Source organism: Manihot esculenta, chromosome 10, assembly GCF_001659605.2.
Source record: "Manihot esculenta cultivar AM560-2 chromosome 10, M.esculenta_v8, whole genome shotgun sequence".
NCBI lineage: Eukaryota > Viridiplantae > Streptophyta > Magnoliopsida > Malpighiales > Euphorbiaceae > Manihot > Manihot esculenta.
In genome coordinates this window covers 28460443-28479182 of record NC_035170.2, presented here as the reverse complement: position 1 = coordinate 28479182, position 18740 = coordinate 28460443, and the positions used below count along the sequence as shown (strand labels likewise).

General features: G+C 35.6%; 1 protein-coding gene across 5 annotated transcripts in view; it reads left to right on the top strand.

Moving 5' to 3' along the window:
- Window positions 1-18740, top strand: part of LOC110624428 (DExH-box ATP-dependent RNA helicase DExH7, chloroplastic) — a 39459-nt gene that overhangs the window by 5640 nt on the left and 15079 nt on the right. For all 5 annotated transcript variants that reach the window (XR_002489412.2, XM_043961090.1, XM_021769557.2 and 2 more), the window contains 9 exons: window positions 665-776; window positions 976-1158; window positions 1722-1801; window positions 7165-7287; window positions 7474-7560; window positions 13183-13283; window positions 16384-16441; window positions 17338-17403; window positions 18625-18707. Coding sequence is in view for 4 of the 5 variants with exons in the window: in XM_043961090.1 (XP_043817025.1) it covers window positions 665-776; window positions 976-1158; window positions 1722-1801; window positions 7165-7287; window positions 7474-7560; window positions 13183-13283; window positions 16384-16441; window positions 17338-17403; window positions 18625-18707 (893 nt within the window). In the remaining variant the exon portion in view is untranslated. The remainder of the gene's footprint in view (window positions 1-664; window positions 777-975; window positions 1159-1721; window positions 1802-7164; window positions 7288-7473; window positions 7561-13182; window positions 13284-16383; window positions 16442-17337; window positions 17404-18624; window positions 18708-18740) is intronic.

Below are 18740 nucleotides of genomic sequence, written 5' to 3'. Positions count from 1 at the left end.
GTTTGATGGCTTGATGCTAAACTAGGAAATGATTTTGGGGTGGAAGTGGAATGCTTGTGGTACTAATATCTGAAGACTGTTAAGTTGCATTTCAAGTCCATGGCCTCTATGGATGGGATAACTCCTAATCTCCAATCAAATGCAAGTGTGGTAGGTCTTATATCAGGGGTGGAGGACATCTTGATTTTTTGTCAGGCATAATTGGATGCTGACTCTTGTATCTGTTCGATCCGTATCTTTGTGTAATGTATTTGACATAATTGTAAAAAATATTAATAATGCAAGTCATATGCATGTCTTTACTCAAGCATAAAACCTCTCAATTTTTTTTTCCTCTGAATGAACATGAGGATGAGATATTCTAGGGTTTAATTTTTTCACTTTCCTTGGTTGGGTTTGATCCTTAAATTTATGATGTTATGTTCACTTTTTTTTCTCTTTTCCTACCAAATCCTAGTTTTATCATTCTTATCCTCATAACTTTGGGGCTTGATTTGAGATCCTCTGCTCCTTTGCAATTGATGCTTAGTCCTGCTGTTGTCTTTAATCCTTTACTTCAATTTATGCACTATTTCCTTTTGCTATTCATTCATTTTTCTTTTTCCATTTTAAATTTTGTTCTTTGGATGTATTTGAAATGGATGTAAATGCATTTCACCTGCAGGATGCTCAGAACAGAGTTGCAGCATTTGCTCTTCATCAACTGTTTCCTGATATCCCCATTCACTTAATAGTCACTGATCCTTATGCTTCTCTTATATTGCAGTGGAAAGAAGGTAATTCTTTCTAATTGTAGGCCATAAAACTTGAATTAAGCCAATTATTTGCTATGAAGATGTTAATTTATTTCTACCTTCAAGTTTTTTCATTAGAACTGTCATAACTGTTCTTCTTGTTGTTTTTAATTTTAAAATTTGTTGTTTCATTGCAATTGTTGGATTAGCTCAGAATGCTAAAGTCTAATAATCCTTATAGGGGAATCATCAATAAAAGCAGAAAACACTTTAGAGGATCGGAAGGCTGGTTTTGTGGATTGGTTATTGAATGCCGATGGATCAACTGAGACTGTTGCTACCAGGCTTTCAGAAACATTAGACAACTCTCATGTTGAAGATATTAACAATTCAAGAGATGCTGCTATTGATCCAGTAGCAGGGAGTACGTACTATTTTCTGTTGGTGCATTCTGAAGTAAATGGTGTAGTAAACTTTCTTGCTGAGAGTGTCACTTGTTTTTTTATAAGATATAAATAATAAAGTCTGTGCTTTCATTTGATTCAGAACAGTTGCACTAGTAATTATTATCATTTTTTTGTTTCTTTTTTTTTTTAATATATTACTTCATTTTATTTGACGTCTCCTGCCTAGTTTTTGAAAACAATGATGAAGCCTGTGAAAGAACAGTTAAAGATTGAACCAACGAGTGTTGGGATGAGTAATTCAACAATTTTTCCCTTTAGTGAGGTTGAGGGTTCAATCCTCGTGAATAGAGCAAATACTACAGAAGTATTTTACTTTAGTGAGTCAACCCGGTGTGAGCAGAATAATATGTGTGGTTATACAAAATAAAAAAAGATTGAGGTGACAGACTGGTAGATTTTGAGTCACTCAATCATCCAAATTACTGTATGAAGATTAAAGAATCATGACACAAAGCATTTTGAAAATTTACCAAATTTTATATGATAGGATTTCCTAAATTTTGGCCTTCTCATATTGTAGGAGAAAACCATACCAGAGATGTGGAAAGTTCTCATTTGAGACAGGAGCAAGAGAAGAAAAAGAAAATGCAGAAATACAAGGTTGTTTCTTTTTTAATCCTCAGTGCTGCGTGGTGGAAAATAGATCATTGAATGGAATTTTTAACATTTGTCTGTATTTGTGATTCATATGTCTTTTATGTGAAATTCCTTAGTTCACCCAGAAGGCATAATAAAAATAAAATCCTGAGCTTTATCTAGTCTGTCATTTGTTGGATGTGATTCAAATTTAAGTGAATCATTTTATCAATCAAAGTTAAGTGGATCATTTGCTTATTTATATTCACTTTATGGCATGTTTAAATGTATTTTTTAGTTCCTAGTTATGATCCTACTGAAATGGAATTTAAAAGCAAGTTCTTTTAACATTTTTGGATGAACTATAGAATAAATATTAAATAATCATTAGAACTGATATTTGCATAGAGACATAGATGTTATGTCCACATCTTGAAATATCAATCCAACGTTAGAAGCTACAAACAAGGAGAGATCCTTGAAGCTTACATTGTTCATTTGTCTTTTAGTTCAGTAAAAAGAAAGCATATTATACCTATCCTTACTAATTAATGTGAGTTATAAAGTTATTAAAAGGATGGTTTGCTATTATAATGGCATTTCCTACAAGATGACTTTGGGGATCAGTTAAGTGCGCTCATTTTCTTTAGATGGTGTTGAGCCATATTGGGTCTCCCATAAGTGTTTCATGCTCCAAGTGTTTGGCTTAAGCGGAGGGAGTGTTCAATATCCTACGTCAGTTTGGGATAGGAGTGCCTCTTATAAACCCTTGGGTACTCCTCTCTTGAGCTAGCTTATGGGGATGAAATAGGACTGCCCATTTTCTTATGACCCCTTCCATTGAAGCTGAGTAACACAGACATTTTTGAAATCTTCAGAAGCATGAGTTCATAAAGAAGTTTGGATGTCCATGTTCCATGAACAAATCAATGTCAAACTTTTGTTCTTGAAAGTGTCTGCATTCATCTCCTTCCAAGCACTCCATGATACCACAGATGCACACAAAGGAAGCACAATTTTGATATTTTCTCATTTTCTACATCCAAACCCTTTGTTTTCAGCTGAAATTAGTGATGTTAGAATGTAACTCTAGAAGCTGTATGACAGTTGAACACAGAGTAGTGCTATAGTTCATTTCTTGAGTTGAAAAATGTTGATCAACATACAAGATTTCTAATTAGGAAAATTCAGATCTTTGGGATTCTAATTAGGCTTGATTATAGGAATTTTATTCTTATTGTAAATATTCCTAATTTAGATTGATTCTTTGTGTATAAATTCTCAAACCTTGTAAAGATCAATTCAATTGGAATAGAATAAAAAATTCCTCCCAAAATTCTCCATGGAATCAGAGCTTTGCTAACATTATTTGGCATAAGGTTTTCTGGTACTGTTCACAGAGTTAGTTTTTATATAGTTTTTTATAGGTCAAGCTTCTAGGCGACTCTATAGAGGGAGTTAACCGACACCGCTCATACCAGGAGAATGCCTATTGGATTTCCAACCTTTTCCCGACGACGCGCCTCCATTCCGGCCATGCTTGTGATCTCACGCGCCACCACAGTCTCGGCGTCATTTTCACACACCGGCGTCGGTCCTTCTCCGGCGCCCTTTTTCGACAACGCTCCTTTTCGGCGACCTCCCTTCACGTTCCGCCTTTGACCAGCCCAGTCCCATGCCTTTTTGCCTCTGCTTCTCCTTTGAACAGTAGTTCTTTACTTGTTTTGGAAAGATTTTTTCTTCTCCTTGAAATGGCAGACAAGAAAGTGACTAATGTGGAAAATGTTAGGGTCTCTGATAATGCTTTCGTTTCATCTACTGATTTTGCTCCATGGATTATTGATTTGGCGCAAATAGACACATGACAGGCTTCTCTAAAGGCTTCCTTAATTATCTTCCATGTCTACAAAAGGATACTCTCAGAATAGCCGATGGTTCATTCACTCTTGTCTCTAGAATCGATTCTATTGTTTGTACTTCAAATATAAAGCTATCCTCCATTCTTCATATTCCTTGATTCTTGTTAATCTTTCATCTGTTAGTGCTCTCACCGAAGCACTTAATTGCAAAATTGAATTTTTCTCTGACCATTGTGTTATTCGGGACCTTTAAACTGGGAAGAAGATTGACAATAGTAGACTGCACGATGACTTATATATGTTAGAAGGGAATCTGAGTTTGAATTCACCTCGGGCTCTTTTTGGAAGAAATCAGGATGTCAACTAGGAAATCATACAGTGGCAGGACGGTTGGGAGATCAACCTTTTTTGTTTTTTAGAAACTTTATCCTGATTTATGTTCCAAGCGCAATGTGGTTCTTTAGTTTGTGATACTTGTGAGTAGACTAAGCATACAAGAACCTCTTGTCCCTCTAGTGACAATAGGAGTATGATCCCTTTTGTGACCATCCATTCTGATGTTTGGGGACCTACTCAACAGGTCTCAGTATTTGGTAATCGTTGGTTTGTTACTTTTCTTGATTGTTGCATTCGCATGATAGATTTATTTGATAAAGGCAAAGAGTGATGTGGTTTCTTGCTTTCAATCTTTTTACAAGATGATTTGTACTTAATTTGATACTAAGATAAAAGTTTTGAGAGCTGATAATAGTATAGAGCACATGGATGGCTGTTTTTCTGCTTATCTGGAGTCTAATGGGATACTGCATCAAACTAGTTGTTTTTACACTAGTACCCAAAATAGTATTGTTAAAAGAAAAAATAGGCACCTGTTGGAAGTAGTCTGATCTCTCATTTTCACTATGAACCTTCTAAAAATCTATCGGGGAGATACAGTCTTGGCCGCAACTTATTTCATTAATAGAATGCCTCTCAAAGCTCTTACCTTTAAAAGCCCTTTAGAGGTGCTACAAGAGAAAAATGTTTATACTGTTCCACCAAAGGTGTTTGGATGCACATGTTTTGTTCATACTAGGACAGGTGGAAAGCTTGATCCAAGGGCTCTTAAATGTGTATTTGTTGGGTACTCTCCCATATAAAAGGGTTACAAGTGTTACGAGCCTCCATCTAGAAAATACTTTATCAGTATGGATATTACATTTAGAGATATTGAACCTTACTTCAGTATTACCTCATCACCTCTTCAGGAGAAGAACAATGAGAGAAAAGCGATGATTTCTAGTCCTATAACTCTAGAGCATTTTACTCTAGAGGAGACTACTATACAGGGGGAGACTATTGGTGATCAGGAAAAGATAATTGGGTGTTTGGATAAATCAGATTTAATGAGATACTCAAGAAGAGACACAACAGAAGCAAAAAAAATCATTGTGCAGCCTACTTAGTATCATGAATTTTCCTTTTCTCCATCTGGTGAGTCATCCCTAAACCTTGAGTCCATTGATAATCTGAATAAACCAATTGTTCAAAGAAAAGGAGTTAGATTTTGCACAAAGCACTCTATTTCTAACTTTCTCTCTTATGATTCTTTGTCTCCATCCTATAGAGCCTTTGTCTTGTCTATTTCCTCTGTGTCTATCCACAAGATTTGAAGAAAGCTCTCAAAGATTGTAATTGGAAGGGAGCAATGATTAAAGAAATGAAAACCTTGGCTAAAAATGTGATCTGGGAGTTGATGTCTCTTCCACCTGGAAAAAAACCAGTTGGCTGCAAATGGGTGTTCACTGTGAAACAAAGCAAATGGATCAATTGAAGATTCAAGGCCAGATTAGTTGCTAAGAGATACGCTCAAACCTATAGAATGGATTACCAATAGACATTTACCCCTGTTACCAAAATGAACTCAATCAGAGTATTGCTATCTTACATTACCAATCTTGACAGGAACTTACAATAATTTGATGTGAAAAATGCAGTCCTCCACGGAGATTTAGAGGAGGAAGTGTATATGAAAATTCATCCGGAATTTGCTGATGAAAAAATACAAGAAAAGGTGTAGAGGCTAAAGAAGGTTTTGTATGGGTTGAAACCATCACATAGAGAGCTTGGTTTGATCAATTCAGCAGAGTTATGATTTCCTTTGACTATCAACAGAGCAATGCTGACCATACCCTATTTATCAGATATTACAAGGGTAAAATTACTCCTCTTATTCTATGTTGATGACATAGTAATTACAGGGGATGACACTAAAAAGATAACTCGGCTGAAGAAGCTTTTGGCTCGGGAGTTCAAAATTAAAGATATAGGAAAACTTTAATATTTTCTAGAAATCGAGGCTGCCAGATCAAAGAAGGGAATATTTATTTCTCAGAGAAAATATATTCTGGATCTTTTGGAAGAAACCGGTACGTTAGGCTCCAAATCAGAAGCCTAACGTAATCACAATCTTGACAAAATATATTCCTATTGAAAGCAATCACAAGCTACAAATAGGCATTAGTGAATCAGTGGATATTGGCAGATATCAGAGGTTTGTAGGCAAATTGATTTATCTTTCGCATACTCGACCAGACATAGCATATGCAGTCAGCTTAGTTAGTCAGTTTATGCATGATTCTCGTGAGTTTCACATGCAAGCTGTTTTTCACATTTTGCGATACTTGAAGTCTACTCCTAAAAAAGGTCTTCTATTCTCTAAACACGGTCATTTCCACATACATGCATTCACATATACAGATTGGGTTGGATCCCTTGATAATAGGAGATCGACTAGTAGTTATTGCACACTTGTGGGAGGAAACCTTGTCATTTGAAGAAGCAAAAAGCAAAGTGTTATTGCTCGATCAAGTGTTGAGGTAGAATATAGAGCGATGACAAAAGGTGTTTGTAAACTCCTATGGTTGCAGAGGTTGTTGGAGGAATTGAAACTGTTGGAGAGGGACAAACTCCTATTGTATTACAACAAAACTGCCATCAGTATAGCTTACAATTCGGTTCAACATGACCGAATGAAACACATAGAGATTGATCTACACTTTATTAAAGAGAAGTTAATAAATGGTGTCTTGAGATTAGATTATGTGACTTCCAACGAACAACTAGCTGAGGGTTTACCAAAGGACTCAGCAGTAAGACCTACCACACCTTGATTTGCAAGTTGGGCATGTGTCATATCTATGCACCAACTTGAGGGGAAGTGTTGACCAACATACAAGATTCCTAATTAGGAGGATTCAAATCTTTAGGGTCTTAATTAGGCTGGATTATAAGGCTTGATTATAGGAATTTTATCCTTATTCTAAATATTCCTAATTTAGATTGATTCTTTGTGTATAAATACTCAAACCTTGTAAAGATCAATTCAATTGGAATAAAATAAAAAATTTGAACCAAAATTCTTCAAAAAATAATGGATGTAGCCTAAGTGGGGTTGATTTGGTCTGCATTTACATTCCCTTTTTCTTCCTTTGGAATTTTCTCATGTAGTTTATGTTGCTTATGTAAATACTTGTATGCATGTTTTAGGAAATGTTGAAAACTAGAAGTGCTCTTCCAATTGCTGGATTGAAGGATGATATTTTGCAAATGCTGAAGGAGAACAATTTTCTTGTTGTGTGTGGGGAAACAGGCTCTGGAAAGACTACTCAGGTCCATATTGACATTGACCTTGCCTCCAAGCTAACTTCTTTTTTCTCTCCTTGTTTACTTTTAACTGCATAGTTGTTATGCTGGCTAAGGCTTTTGGTGTTTTGTTATCCAACTGATGTCTGCTTTATTTTCTCCTGTCTTCCATTTTAAGAAATAAATTTTAGCCCACTGGCCTTTTGTATGTAGGTTCCACAATTTATACTGGATGACATGATTGAATCAGGACGTGGCGGACAGTGTAACATTATATGTACACAACCAAGGAGAATAGCGGTGGGTACTTGAGTTTATCCGTAAATGGATGAATATTTTTAGACATTTATCTCATCTACGTGTTGCTATGCATTACATGACTTGCTTTCCAAATAAAACATTCATTAGTTTGTTCTATATCTAACAACTCTGCAAAGGGGGAAAAAACTAATTTATGAAGCAATTTTACTAGAATATTGTTTTGCCACAAATGACGAAAGTTAGATGTGAGGGAAAACACTGCTACAGATTGAAAATTTGAAATACTTTTCTTTAGATCCTCATATTGATGGTGGAAATCAGTAAGGAATAACTGCAATATATGTCTAGGTACTATATTATCTTACACTACCCTGAAGTTCCAATGGAAAATCATTTCTTGGTACCTTAGCTCTCCTCTCTGTCCAGCGACTCCAGATCACTACAAAGATGGCACAAATTCCATTTCTGCTCCCCTCCTTTGTCCTGCTGGTACCTTATAAATTCATTAGCTAGCCCAGTTGTCATTTGAAATATTGACTTATGGTTACTTTCTAAAGTCACTGCTAATGCTAAATAAGTCAAATGCCAGCCAACCATATACTGCACCTCTCTTTAAAGAATCCTACCTAGTACAGTATTACCTAAACCCTTATGGTGTAACTGTAATTTGATCCTTATCCAGCAACTCTTAGACATTAGATCCTTAAAATGGACACTTTCAATTCTGTGTAATATAATATTTTCATGTTGAGGTTGAGGAAGTTCTCACTCTTATTAAAGAATAAGAAGACAGACATTAGTCAGCTGCAAATTAAAGGCAGTAACCTCCTTAAATTCAAATTTAATATATTGAACCAGACCCTTCTTGTTATCCCTACTCAGCAGAGTGCCCTTAAGAGCATCCACTACGTGATTAAACAAAGAAGGAAGAGATGATCACTTTGCCTCAAACCCCTTGAAACTCCAGCTTACTCTTGGAAAGAAGAGGGAATCTGCAATCTATTTCCTCCTCTTTGCACCAAAAACTTTCTCATCCACAATCTTATTGAAGAATTTTGGGAGGAATTTTTAATTCTATTCTAATTGAATTGATCTTTTATAAGATTTGAGTATTTATACACAAAAAATCAATTTAAATTAGAAATATTTACAATAGGAATAAAATTTCTATAATCAAGCCTAATTAGGATCCTAAAGATCTAAATCCTCCTAATTAGAAACCTTCTACGTTGGTCAATACTCCCCTTCAAGTTGGTGCATAGATATCGCACATGCCCAACCCTTCAGGTTGGTGCATAGATATCACACATGCCCAACTTGCAAACCAAGGTGTGATAGGTCTTGTTGCTTATCCCTTTGGTAAACACATCAGCTAGCTGTGCATTGGAAGTCACATGATCTAATCTCAAGACACCATTTATTAATTTCTCTTTAATGAAGTGTCGATTAATCTCTATGTGTTTTGTTCGGTCATGTTGAACTGGATTGTGAGCTATACTGATGACAGCTTTGTTGTCACAGTATAAGCGGAGTTTGTCCCTCTCCAACAATTTCAATTCCTCCAACAATTTCTGCACCATGGGAGTTCACAAACACCTTGTGCCATAACTCTATATTCTGCCTCAACACTTAATAGTAACAACACTTTGCTTTTTACTTCTCCAAGTGATAAGGTTTCCTTCCACAAGTGTCCAGTAACCACTATTCGGCCTCCTATCATCAAAGGATCCAACCCAATCTACATCTGTGAATGCATTTATGCGGAGATGACCGTGTTTAGAGAATAGGAGACCTTTTCCAGGAGTAGACTTTAAGTATCGCAAAATGCGGAAAACAACTTGCATGTGAGACTCACGAGGATCATGCATAAACTGACTGACTAAGCTGATTACATATGCTGTGTCTGGTTAAGTATGCAAAAGATAGATCAGTCTGCCTACCAACCTTTGATATTTGTCAATATTCACTGATTCACCAATCTCTGCTTGTAACTTATGATTTCTCTCAATGGAGGTTTCTGCTGGTTTGGAGCCTAACATACTAGTTTCTTCCAAAAGATCCAAAATGTATTTTCTCTGAGAAATAAAAATTCCCTTCTTCTTTGATCTGACAACTTCGATTTCCAGGAAATATTAAAGTTTTCCTAGATCTTTAATTTCGAACTCCCGAGCCAAAAGCTTTTTCAGTCAAGTCATCTCTTTAGTGTCATTCCCTGTCATTACTATGTCATCAACATAGACTATGAGAAGAGTAATTTTACTCTTGTGATGTCTGATAAATAGAGTATAGTCAACATTGCTCTATTGGTAGTCAAATGAAATCATAGCTCTGTTGAATTGATCAAACCAAGTTCTGAGTGATTGTTTTAACCCATACAGAGCCTTCTTTTCTTTGCGTACCTTTCCTTGTGTCTTTTCATCAGTAGACCCAGTAGAGATTTTCATATACACTTCCTCCTCCAAGTCTCCATGGAGGAATGCATTTTTCACATCAAATTGTTGTAGCTCCCAGTTAAGATTGACAATGCAAGATAACAATACTCTAATTAAGTTCATTTTGGCAACAGGGGCAAATGTCTCCTGGTAATCCATTCCATAGGTTTGAGTGTATCCCTTGGCAACTAATCTGATCTTGAATCTTTCAATTGATCCATCTGCTTTGTGTTTCATAGTGAACACCCATTTGCAACCAATTGGATTTTTTTCAGGTAGAAGAGAAATCAACTCCCAGCCCCAGGTCTCATTTTTAGCCAAGATTTCCCTTTCTTCAATCATTGCTCTATTCTTATTAAAATCTTTTGAGAGCTTCCTTCCAATCCTGTGAGATAGACAGAGAAAATAGATAAGGCAAAGACTCTATAGGATAGAGACAAAGAATCATAAAAGAGAAAGTTAGAAATAGAGTGCTTTGTACAAGACCTAACTCCTTTTCTTTGAGCAATTGGTTTATTTATATCATTAATGGGCTCAAGGTTTAGGGATGACTCACTAGATGGAGAAGAGGAAGATTCATGACACTAAATAGGTTGCACAGTAGCTTTTTCTACTTCTGTTGTATCTCTTCTTAAGTATCTCCTTAAATCTGGTTTATCCGAATGCCCACTTATTTTTTCCTGATCACTAATAGTCTCTCCTTGTGTAGTATTCTTCTCTAGAGTAAAATGCTCTAGAGTTATAGGACTAAGAATCATCTCTTCTTTCTCATTGTTCTCCTCCTGAAGAGGTGATGGGGTAGTACTGAAGTAAGGTTCAGTCTCTTTAAACGTAACATTCATACTAACAAGGTATTTTCTAGATGGAGGATGGTAACACTTGTAATCCTTTTGTGTAAGAGAGTACCCAATAAAAACACATTTAAGAGTCCTCAGATTGAGCCTCCCACCTGTGCTAGTATGAACAAAACACGTGCATCCAAACACCTTTGGTGGAACAGTATAAGTATTTTTCTCTTGTAACACCTCTAAAGGACTTTTAAAGACAAGAGCTTTGAGAGACATTCTATTAATGTGATAAACTGCATCTAAGACTGCATCTCTCCAATAGATTTTTGGAAGATTCATGGTGAAAAGGAGAGATCGAGCTACTTCTAACAGGTGCCCATTTTTTCTTTCAGCAACACTGTTTTGAGCACTAGTGGACAACTAGTTTATGCAGTATCCCATTAGACTCCAAATAAGCAGAAAAACAGCCATCCATATACTCTATACCATTATTAGTTCTCAAAACTTTTATCTTAGCATCAAATTGAGTACAAATCATCTTGTGAAAAGATTGAAAGCAAGAAACCACATCACTCTTCGTCTTTATCAAATAAACCCAAGTCATGCGAGTGCAACAATCAATAAAAGTAACAAATCAATGATTACTAGATAGTGAGACCGTTTGAGTAGGTCCCCAAACGTCAGAATGGATGGTCACAAAAGGGATCATATTTCTATTGTTACTGGAGGAATAAGAGGTTCTTGTATGCTTAGCATACTCACAGGCATCACAAACTAAAGAACCACATTGAATTTTGAAACATAAATCAGGATAAAGTTTCTCTAAAATAAAGAAAGATGGGTGTCCTAATCGTCGGTGCCACTGTATGATTTTTTTGGTTGACATCCTGATTTCTTCCAAAAAGAGCACGAGATGAATTCAAACCCAGATTTCCTTCCAACATATATAAGCCATCGTGCAGTCTACTATAACTAATCTTCTTCCCGGTTTGAAGGTCCTGGATAACACAATGGTCAGGAAATAATTAAATTTTACGGTTAAGAATTTTGGTAAGAGTACTGACAGATAAAAGATTAATAGGGAAATGAGGAATATGGAGAACAAATGATAGCTTAATATTGGAAGTACAAACAATTGATCCGATTCTAGAGATAGGAACAAAAGAACCATCGACTATTCTGACTGTATCCTTTTGTAGACATGGAAGGTAATTAAAGAAGCGCTTAGAGAAACTCGTCATGTGTCTATTTGCACTAGAATCAATAATCCATGGAGCAGTATCAAAAATACGCACATAACCTTCATTAGTGCCTTTCTTATCTGACATTTTAAAAATAAAAAGGGCTAGCAACACAAAAAGGCAGGAACGGCCAAGTTACTGTTAAAACACCTTGAAAAGTTCGAAGGAGAATCCTGTCACAGAACAGGCCCGGTCAGAGGCGCAACATGCCGGAAAGAGGGCCGGAAAGGAGCAACGATGGAAAAGGATGCTGAAGAAAGGCTCATGCGCCGGCGCGTGGAAGGAGACGCAGAATGCTATGGCGGTGCGTGAGGACATGCGCGTGCTCAGAGCGGGGTTGCATCGCCGGGGTTCGGCTGGAAATTTGATGGGCTTTCCTTCAATACGAATGGTGTCGAACAACTCCTTTGATATACAACCTAGAAGCTTGACCTATTAGTTAACCTTAACTTTTTGTGACAGATTTAAAAGCTATGCCAATTAAAGTGGTAAGGCGCTGATACCATGTTAAATTTGGGTCAGACCTAACTTACCCCAAAAGTTAGCTCAAGGAGAGGAGTGTTTAAGGCCCTTATAAGGAGCACATTACCCTTATCCCAAACCGTTGTAGGATTCAACACACTCCTCAGCTCAGGACTATACTAGAGCATGAAATATTTATGAGAGGCCCAACATCAGTAGGGAGGATTTTGGGAGGAATTTTTAATTCTATTCTAATTGAATTGATCTTTACAAGGTTTGAGTATTTATACACAAAGAATCAACTTAAATTAGGAATATTTACGATAAGAATAAAATCCCTATAATCAAGTCCTATAATCAAGTCTAATTAGCATCTCAAAGATTTGAATTCTCGTAATTAGGAACCTTCTATTATTAACAATTCCCAACTCATAAAATGCACGTCCTAATAAAAGCATGGTGCATTCAACTTCTTATCATACTTTTCCTTATTTTATTGGCCAAGGAGCAGAGGATTTGTCCATATGAACTATATGTCTTTCTGTGATCAGTTTCTTCAAAATGAAAAGGAATATTATGAGCATGTATGAGTTTTTTCTCCTATACCTTCAACTCCTCATCATCATATGCGTTGTAAGTTAGGTTTGCCTTCCCTGTTATATGTAGCTCATCTTTGATCTTAGGAAGCTTTTCCAAATTTGGTAACTGTAGTTTGCTGATTGCTATATCATATTGTAGGCTATTTCTGTGGCTGAAAGAGTTTCTGATGAGCGATGTGAAGCCTCACCTGGTTTGAACGGCTCTTTGGTTGGTTATCAAGTTCGTCTTGATAGTGCAAGGTGTTAATGCTTTCTTCTTTCTTGTTGGCTTTTATCATTACATTTGTGGATTTGGTGAGGACTAAGGTGAACCATAATTCCAAACTCAAACTGCATTCATATTTTGGATTTTGTGGTACTGTTGTGTTTGTTTCATTCATTTTCTACTTGCATACTTTTGATCATTATTTTTGTTTTGAGATTTAGTTGAAAGACAAACTAGGGTTTGTCTGTTTGAAACTCATGCTTATTTTTTCAGTAAACATCTTATTTCTTTCCATTTCCCAATAGGTTTATGGAATCTTATGGAATGCTTTATTTATCCCAAATCCTTCTTGCACTCTAGTTTAATTTTTGTGCAAAATTTGACACTGAACCAAGTCTCTAGTTTCCTTGTAAGTTAATTCAAAATAGAACCAAATGGTTGTAAAACCCATGCTTACACAAATTGAAATTGTTTGCAGTTGTTTTGTTTCATTTTTAGGACAGAAATACAGTACTGACAGAAATTTTCTCCTGTCCCAATTTCCGGAGTTTGCCCATCATGGGGACAAGACAGTGCTCATGGAGGGGTGTTGTCACATAAGTGATAATCTAGTAGCTACAGAATCTGGTTAAGTAGTTAGGGAGTTATTACTTCTGTAGCTAGTAGGCGTAGCTGCTAGCTACTCATATTTTGGAGTAAAAGTGACAGTTATTCTGTTACAGAGCCTGAAATCTAATCTTCAACTCGGAATTTCTATAAATACAGATTTAATTACAGTGGAGAGACATTCTGAAATTCAATAAGAAATGCATTCCCATTTCCCTCTTAATTCTGCCTTCTTCTCTCATCTTTTCTCTCTATTCTGTTTCTCTACTCTATTCTCTCTACTTCTCTGTAATTATGTGTTAAGGATTGAATCCCTTACAAGTCAGAAAGAGAGGAAAGGGGAGAGTAAATAGAAGAAAAGGGAGAAATGCAGAGTAGAGAGAATTAGATAGATAGATAGAGAGAGATAGAAGAAAGAAAGACTAATTAATATTTGATAATTCTTGGAATCCAATACAAGAGATGATATCTGATTTATATAGCAGACTCAAGAACTGCTAGTAACTAATTCCTCTACTTGACAACAACCTAACTTCTTCGGCTAACTACTTAATTCCTTTCCTACCTTTCTAATGCCACCTCATCAATCTTCACTTAATAACTCTTCTTCTCTCTTATATGCAACAATACCTCCCCCATTAGCACATTCTTGTCCCCAAGAATGTGAAAGAGAAGAATTATGAAAACTGAGCTCAAATGAAAGACTTGATCCTTCCAGTTGCATCTTGTTGTAGCAGCTTGACCCACTTAATCATACTTTGTAATAGATGTTGATGGTCTCTTATCATCACCCTAGTTAGGTAAAAGAATGGATTTTCCAAGCCAGGGAAAGAAAGGAGAGGAGCAGAGGAAAGAGGAGAAGAAATATCGGGGAAGAAGGAAGAAGAAATTCAGAGAGGAGAAGAAGAATAGAGAATGGAAAGAACCTGGAATTTAGGCCTCCAAATCGTTGGCTCTGATACCATTTGTTAAGGATTGAATCCCTAACAAGTCATAAAGAGAGGAAAGGGGAGAGAAAATAGAAGAAAGGGGGAAGCAAGAAAGGGGAGAAATGCAGAGTAGAGAGAATTAGATAGATAGAGAGAGATATAGAAGAAAGAAAGAGTGATTAATATTTGATAATTCTTGGAATCCAATACAAGAGATGATATCTGATTTATATAGCAGACTCAAGAACTGCTAGTAACTAATTCCTCTACTTGACAACAACCTAACTTCTTCGGCTAACTACTTAATTCCTTTCCTACCTTTCTAGTGCCACCTCATCAATCTTCACTTAATAACTCTTCTTCTCTCTTCTATGTAACATTATACTATAGTACCTCTTTTAGGCTGAAACCCTGACATGTTTTTAAGCCCTAAACTAATTGAAAACAACTTAGAACTTGTCCTTTTTTTTATGAGCATCATAAGCCCTAGTGAGAGTAGTCAAATCCTCTCTCTATCACACAAGCATGATGAAAATCTTGCAGAGCTTAAAATGGAAAGTCCAGAGTCCAGATTATTATAACATGTTTACAACTCACAAATACCAAAATTGTATCTATTCTCTGAGCTAGCAGGCAGCAGATGGTGACTATGTCATTATATTCGAAGTCAGATTCGCAAGATCCAAAAAGAAGTATCCTGAAAAGACATTTTTTGAAATCCTCAAATCACAATTTTCTGTAGAACTTTATGTAAAGAATTATTTGGGAAACATTGTTTCTTTGCCTTAGCCTCTTCTTTATACTCAATTCTTGTAAAATGCTGCTACAAGAACTTTGTGGAAAGATGGAGAAGAACATAAAACTCAATAAATGGATAAAAGTATAGCAATGGGATAGAAAGAAGGTTTTCAATCAATATGAATTGAGGTTTGATAAATTTATCACTAAGCCATTTCAATATTTACTATAGAAGGCATACTTGCTCATTGCAAAACACAACTGTAGAATGATATTTCATCATTATAAAAAGTTTCTAGCATTGTCCTAAACATACAAAATCTTGTGTGAAACAACATCACAGCTGGAAATATGATGATAGAAAAGATTTGGACAAGTATCAATGAAACCAACTTGCAGTGTCGAACCCATATGAGTAATCTCAATCTGTAAGAATATAAAAAATACTTCATTATTATAAAGTTTTTTCTAGCATGGTGCTAAACGTGCTAAATCTTGTATGGAATAACACCACAGCTGAAAATTCATGATAAAAAAATATTTGGACAAAGGATCCATGATATCAAATTGAAGTGTCAAGCTGCTATGGTTAATTGCAATCTGTAAGAAAAATGCGATTCAAGGTTTTATGATATCATTTGGAGTGATTTCAATTCCTGAAGAAAAGCAGGGTCCAAGTAATCTCATCTGGATTTTATTCCAATCCCTTGAGAAGAGGTTCTGACTTCTGAGGACTCATCCTTTCACCCAGAGCAACACTTAAATATCTTGTGGAATACTGTAGTAGTAGTTGTGTTATATTTTTGTGGGGTATCATTATTCATGAAAACTAAATTTTTTTGCCTGTATTTCATTTCTGTAGGAGTGAGAAAACAAAGCTTCTCTTTTGTACAACTGGCATACTTTTGAGAAGGCTAGCGGTAAGCTTAAGTCATTGGTTGTTCTTCAATTTGTTGTGTTTAAATTTGGCCCACAATGTATTTTGCTAACAAAAAACAATTTACATGTCTTTTACTTCAGTTGTAAATTACCACATGTTATATGCATATAAAAACAATTTTCAAAATTTGAAGCTACTACAAGTTTTTTTTTTTTTTTTTCCAAAAAAGAAAATCTAAAATTTCCTTGTTCCCTCAGTGGGATAAAACCAATCCTTGTTACCTTAATCATACTTTCCTGTTCTCATTTAATATTATTTTTTCACAAGAAAAAAAATGCTGCATATGCATAACTTTGGCTTGTCGTGATGCTCTGTTCAAAAAACAAAATAAGGGGATATTATGATTGGCATCAATATCTGAATTGAAATCAATACTACTTCCATCTGTAAAGATATGTTCACTTTTCGTTTTCACTTATCTCCAATTATAGTCCACTTTCTTTTTTAAAAGGTTAGTTAATTTATTAGTTTCCTAATATGCCCCCATTTTTAATATACATGAAAAAATTGAAACTGCATTTGTTCCAAGAATAATTAGTACGTGGGCCATTTAATTTTATGAAGCATATGATCGCTAGAGCTCACAAGCATGGGATGCTTCATGCACTCAGTCACCCTTTCTTTTTGATTTTAGTAGGGGATAAGCAAATTTATCACTTTAACTATATCAACTACATTTTTTTTAATATGTGAAGAAAAGAAGGCATATATTTATGGATGGGGTATCATATTATGAGTTAAATTTAGCGTAGGATCTTTTTCCATTTTTCGTAATGTTCCAACTTTCTTTTGTTTATAATTTTCTTTATCTGAAAATTAAAATAAGTATGAAATATTTCAGAAATTTGCTCTTTTTCTTTTTTGTACAATTTGCAGGGGGATAGAAACTTGACTGGCATTACTCATGTCATAGTTGATGAGGTTCATGAGCGGTCTATTTTGGTGAGTGAAATTTAATGTAGCCTAAGTATTTTAATTTGTTGGTCCTTAGATTTCAAATCTTGTTTCTTTCATTTTTTTCCTTTCATTTTCTTGTATGGTGTACTACATGTGTAGTAGGTAATATGTTCCTACTTGTATTACTCAGCAAGCAGCAAAGTAAGGGCAGTTCATTCTAACATATTAGTGGATTTCATGGGAATAAATTAATGGAGTTAGTTTTCCCTTCATAATAGAGCACATATGCAGTGTCTTTGGTGAGTCAATAAAATCTTAAGATCGTATGGTGATGACACATGACATTCATTTATTTCTAATGTCATATGTGGCATATTTATGTTGAGTACAAATAATTCGAGGAGTTCTGTTCAATAAAGAGCTTCCATTTTGCTTTTCATTTGTTGACTGGCGAATGTTTCTAGCAGGTAGTCTCTAGAAACTAGGATTCGGTCTTGTTACTGTATATTGGAAAGTGTGTGATGTCGTGATATATCTCCTAATTGAAGCCCTTGTAAGGAACCCAAATCACCTGCAAATCAGTTGATTTTTTTGTAGAATACTAGAATGATATACTGCTATGTACTTGATAATTTGGTGGATACGTTCCACTACGGGCATCACATTATGAACTATGAAGTGAAACTTTCTAACTCTTACTAGGCTTCTTGGTTTCCTTTCGAGGTTAGGAGTGCTGCTATATAAATGCATGGTGAGTTTTGCTATAGGAAATGCATGACCCTGATTGCCAAGAAGATAAGACTAAAAAGTTTTCACCTACCTCTGCTTGATAGTTAACATGCCCAATTATGCTGGTGATATTCATGCAACAGGCGGCTGTTTATCTCATGTGTCTACAGTATTTATACCCATAGTGGTTGATGGTTTAACAATTTCAAGTGGAATCAATATTTACATCAAAGAAGAGAATTCAAGGCGCACTCCTTCATTATCATTTATTTCACTTGGATGGGCTCACAGCTTGATTTTTTAAAATTATTTTAAAGCATTTAAAATATGCACTGCTAAATCAAGGCATGGCCTAATTGATTTTGCTGTTTATGGTTTTTGCTACTGAGTTGACCCATTCATTATTATATTTGCCTTCAAGTTCCTGAATGATAGGGAAATACATGTGATGTACTTGGCTAGATGTCATTTTATACAGCAAAAGAATAGGAGAAAAGGTTGACTTGCACAAACTTATCATTTTTCTTGCTGTAACAGGGTGATTTTCTTCTTATTGTTTTGAAGAACCTGATTGAGAAGCAATCTGATCACGGCAATCCAAAGCTGAAAGTTATTCTTATGTATGCATATTTTCAGTTTGAACTTCTCTGGTT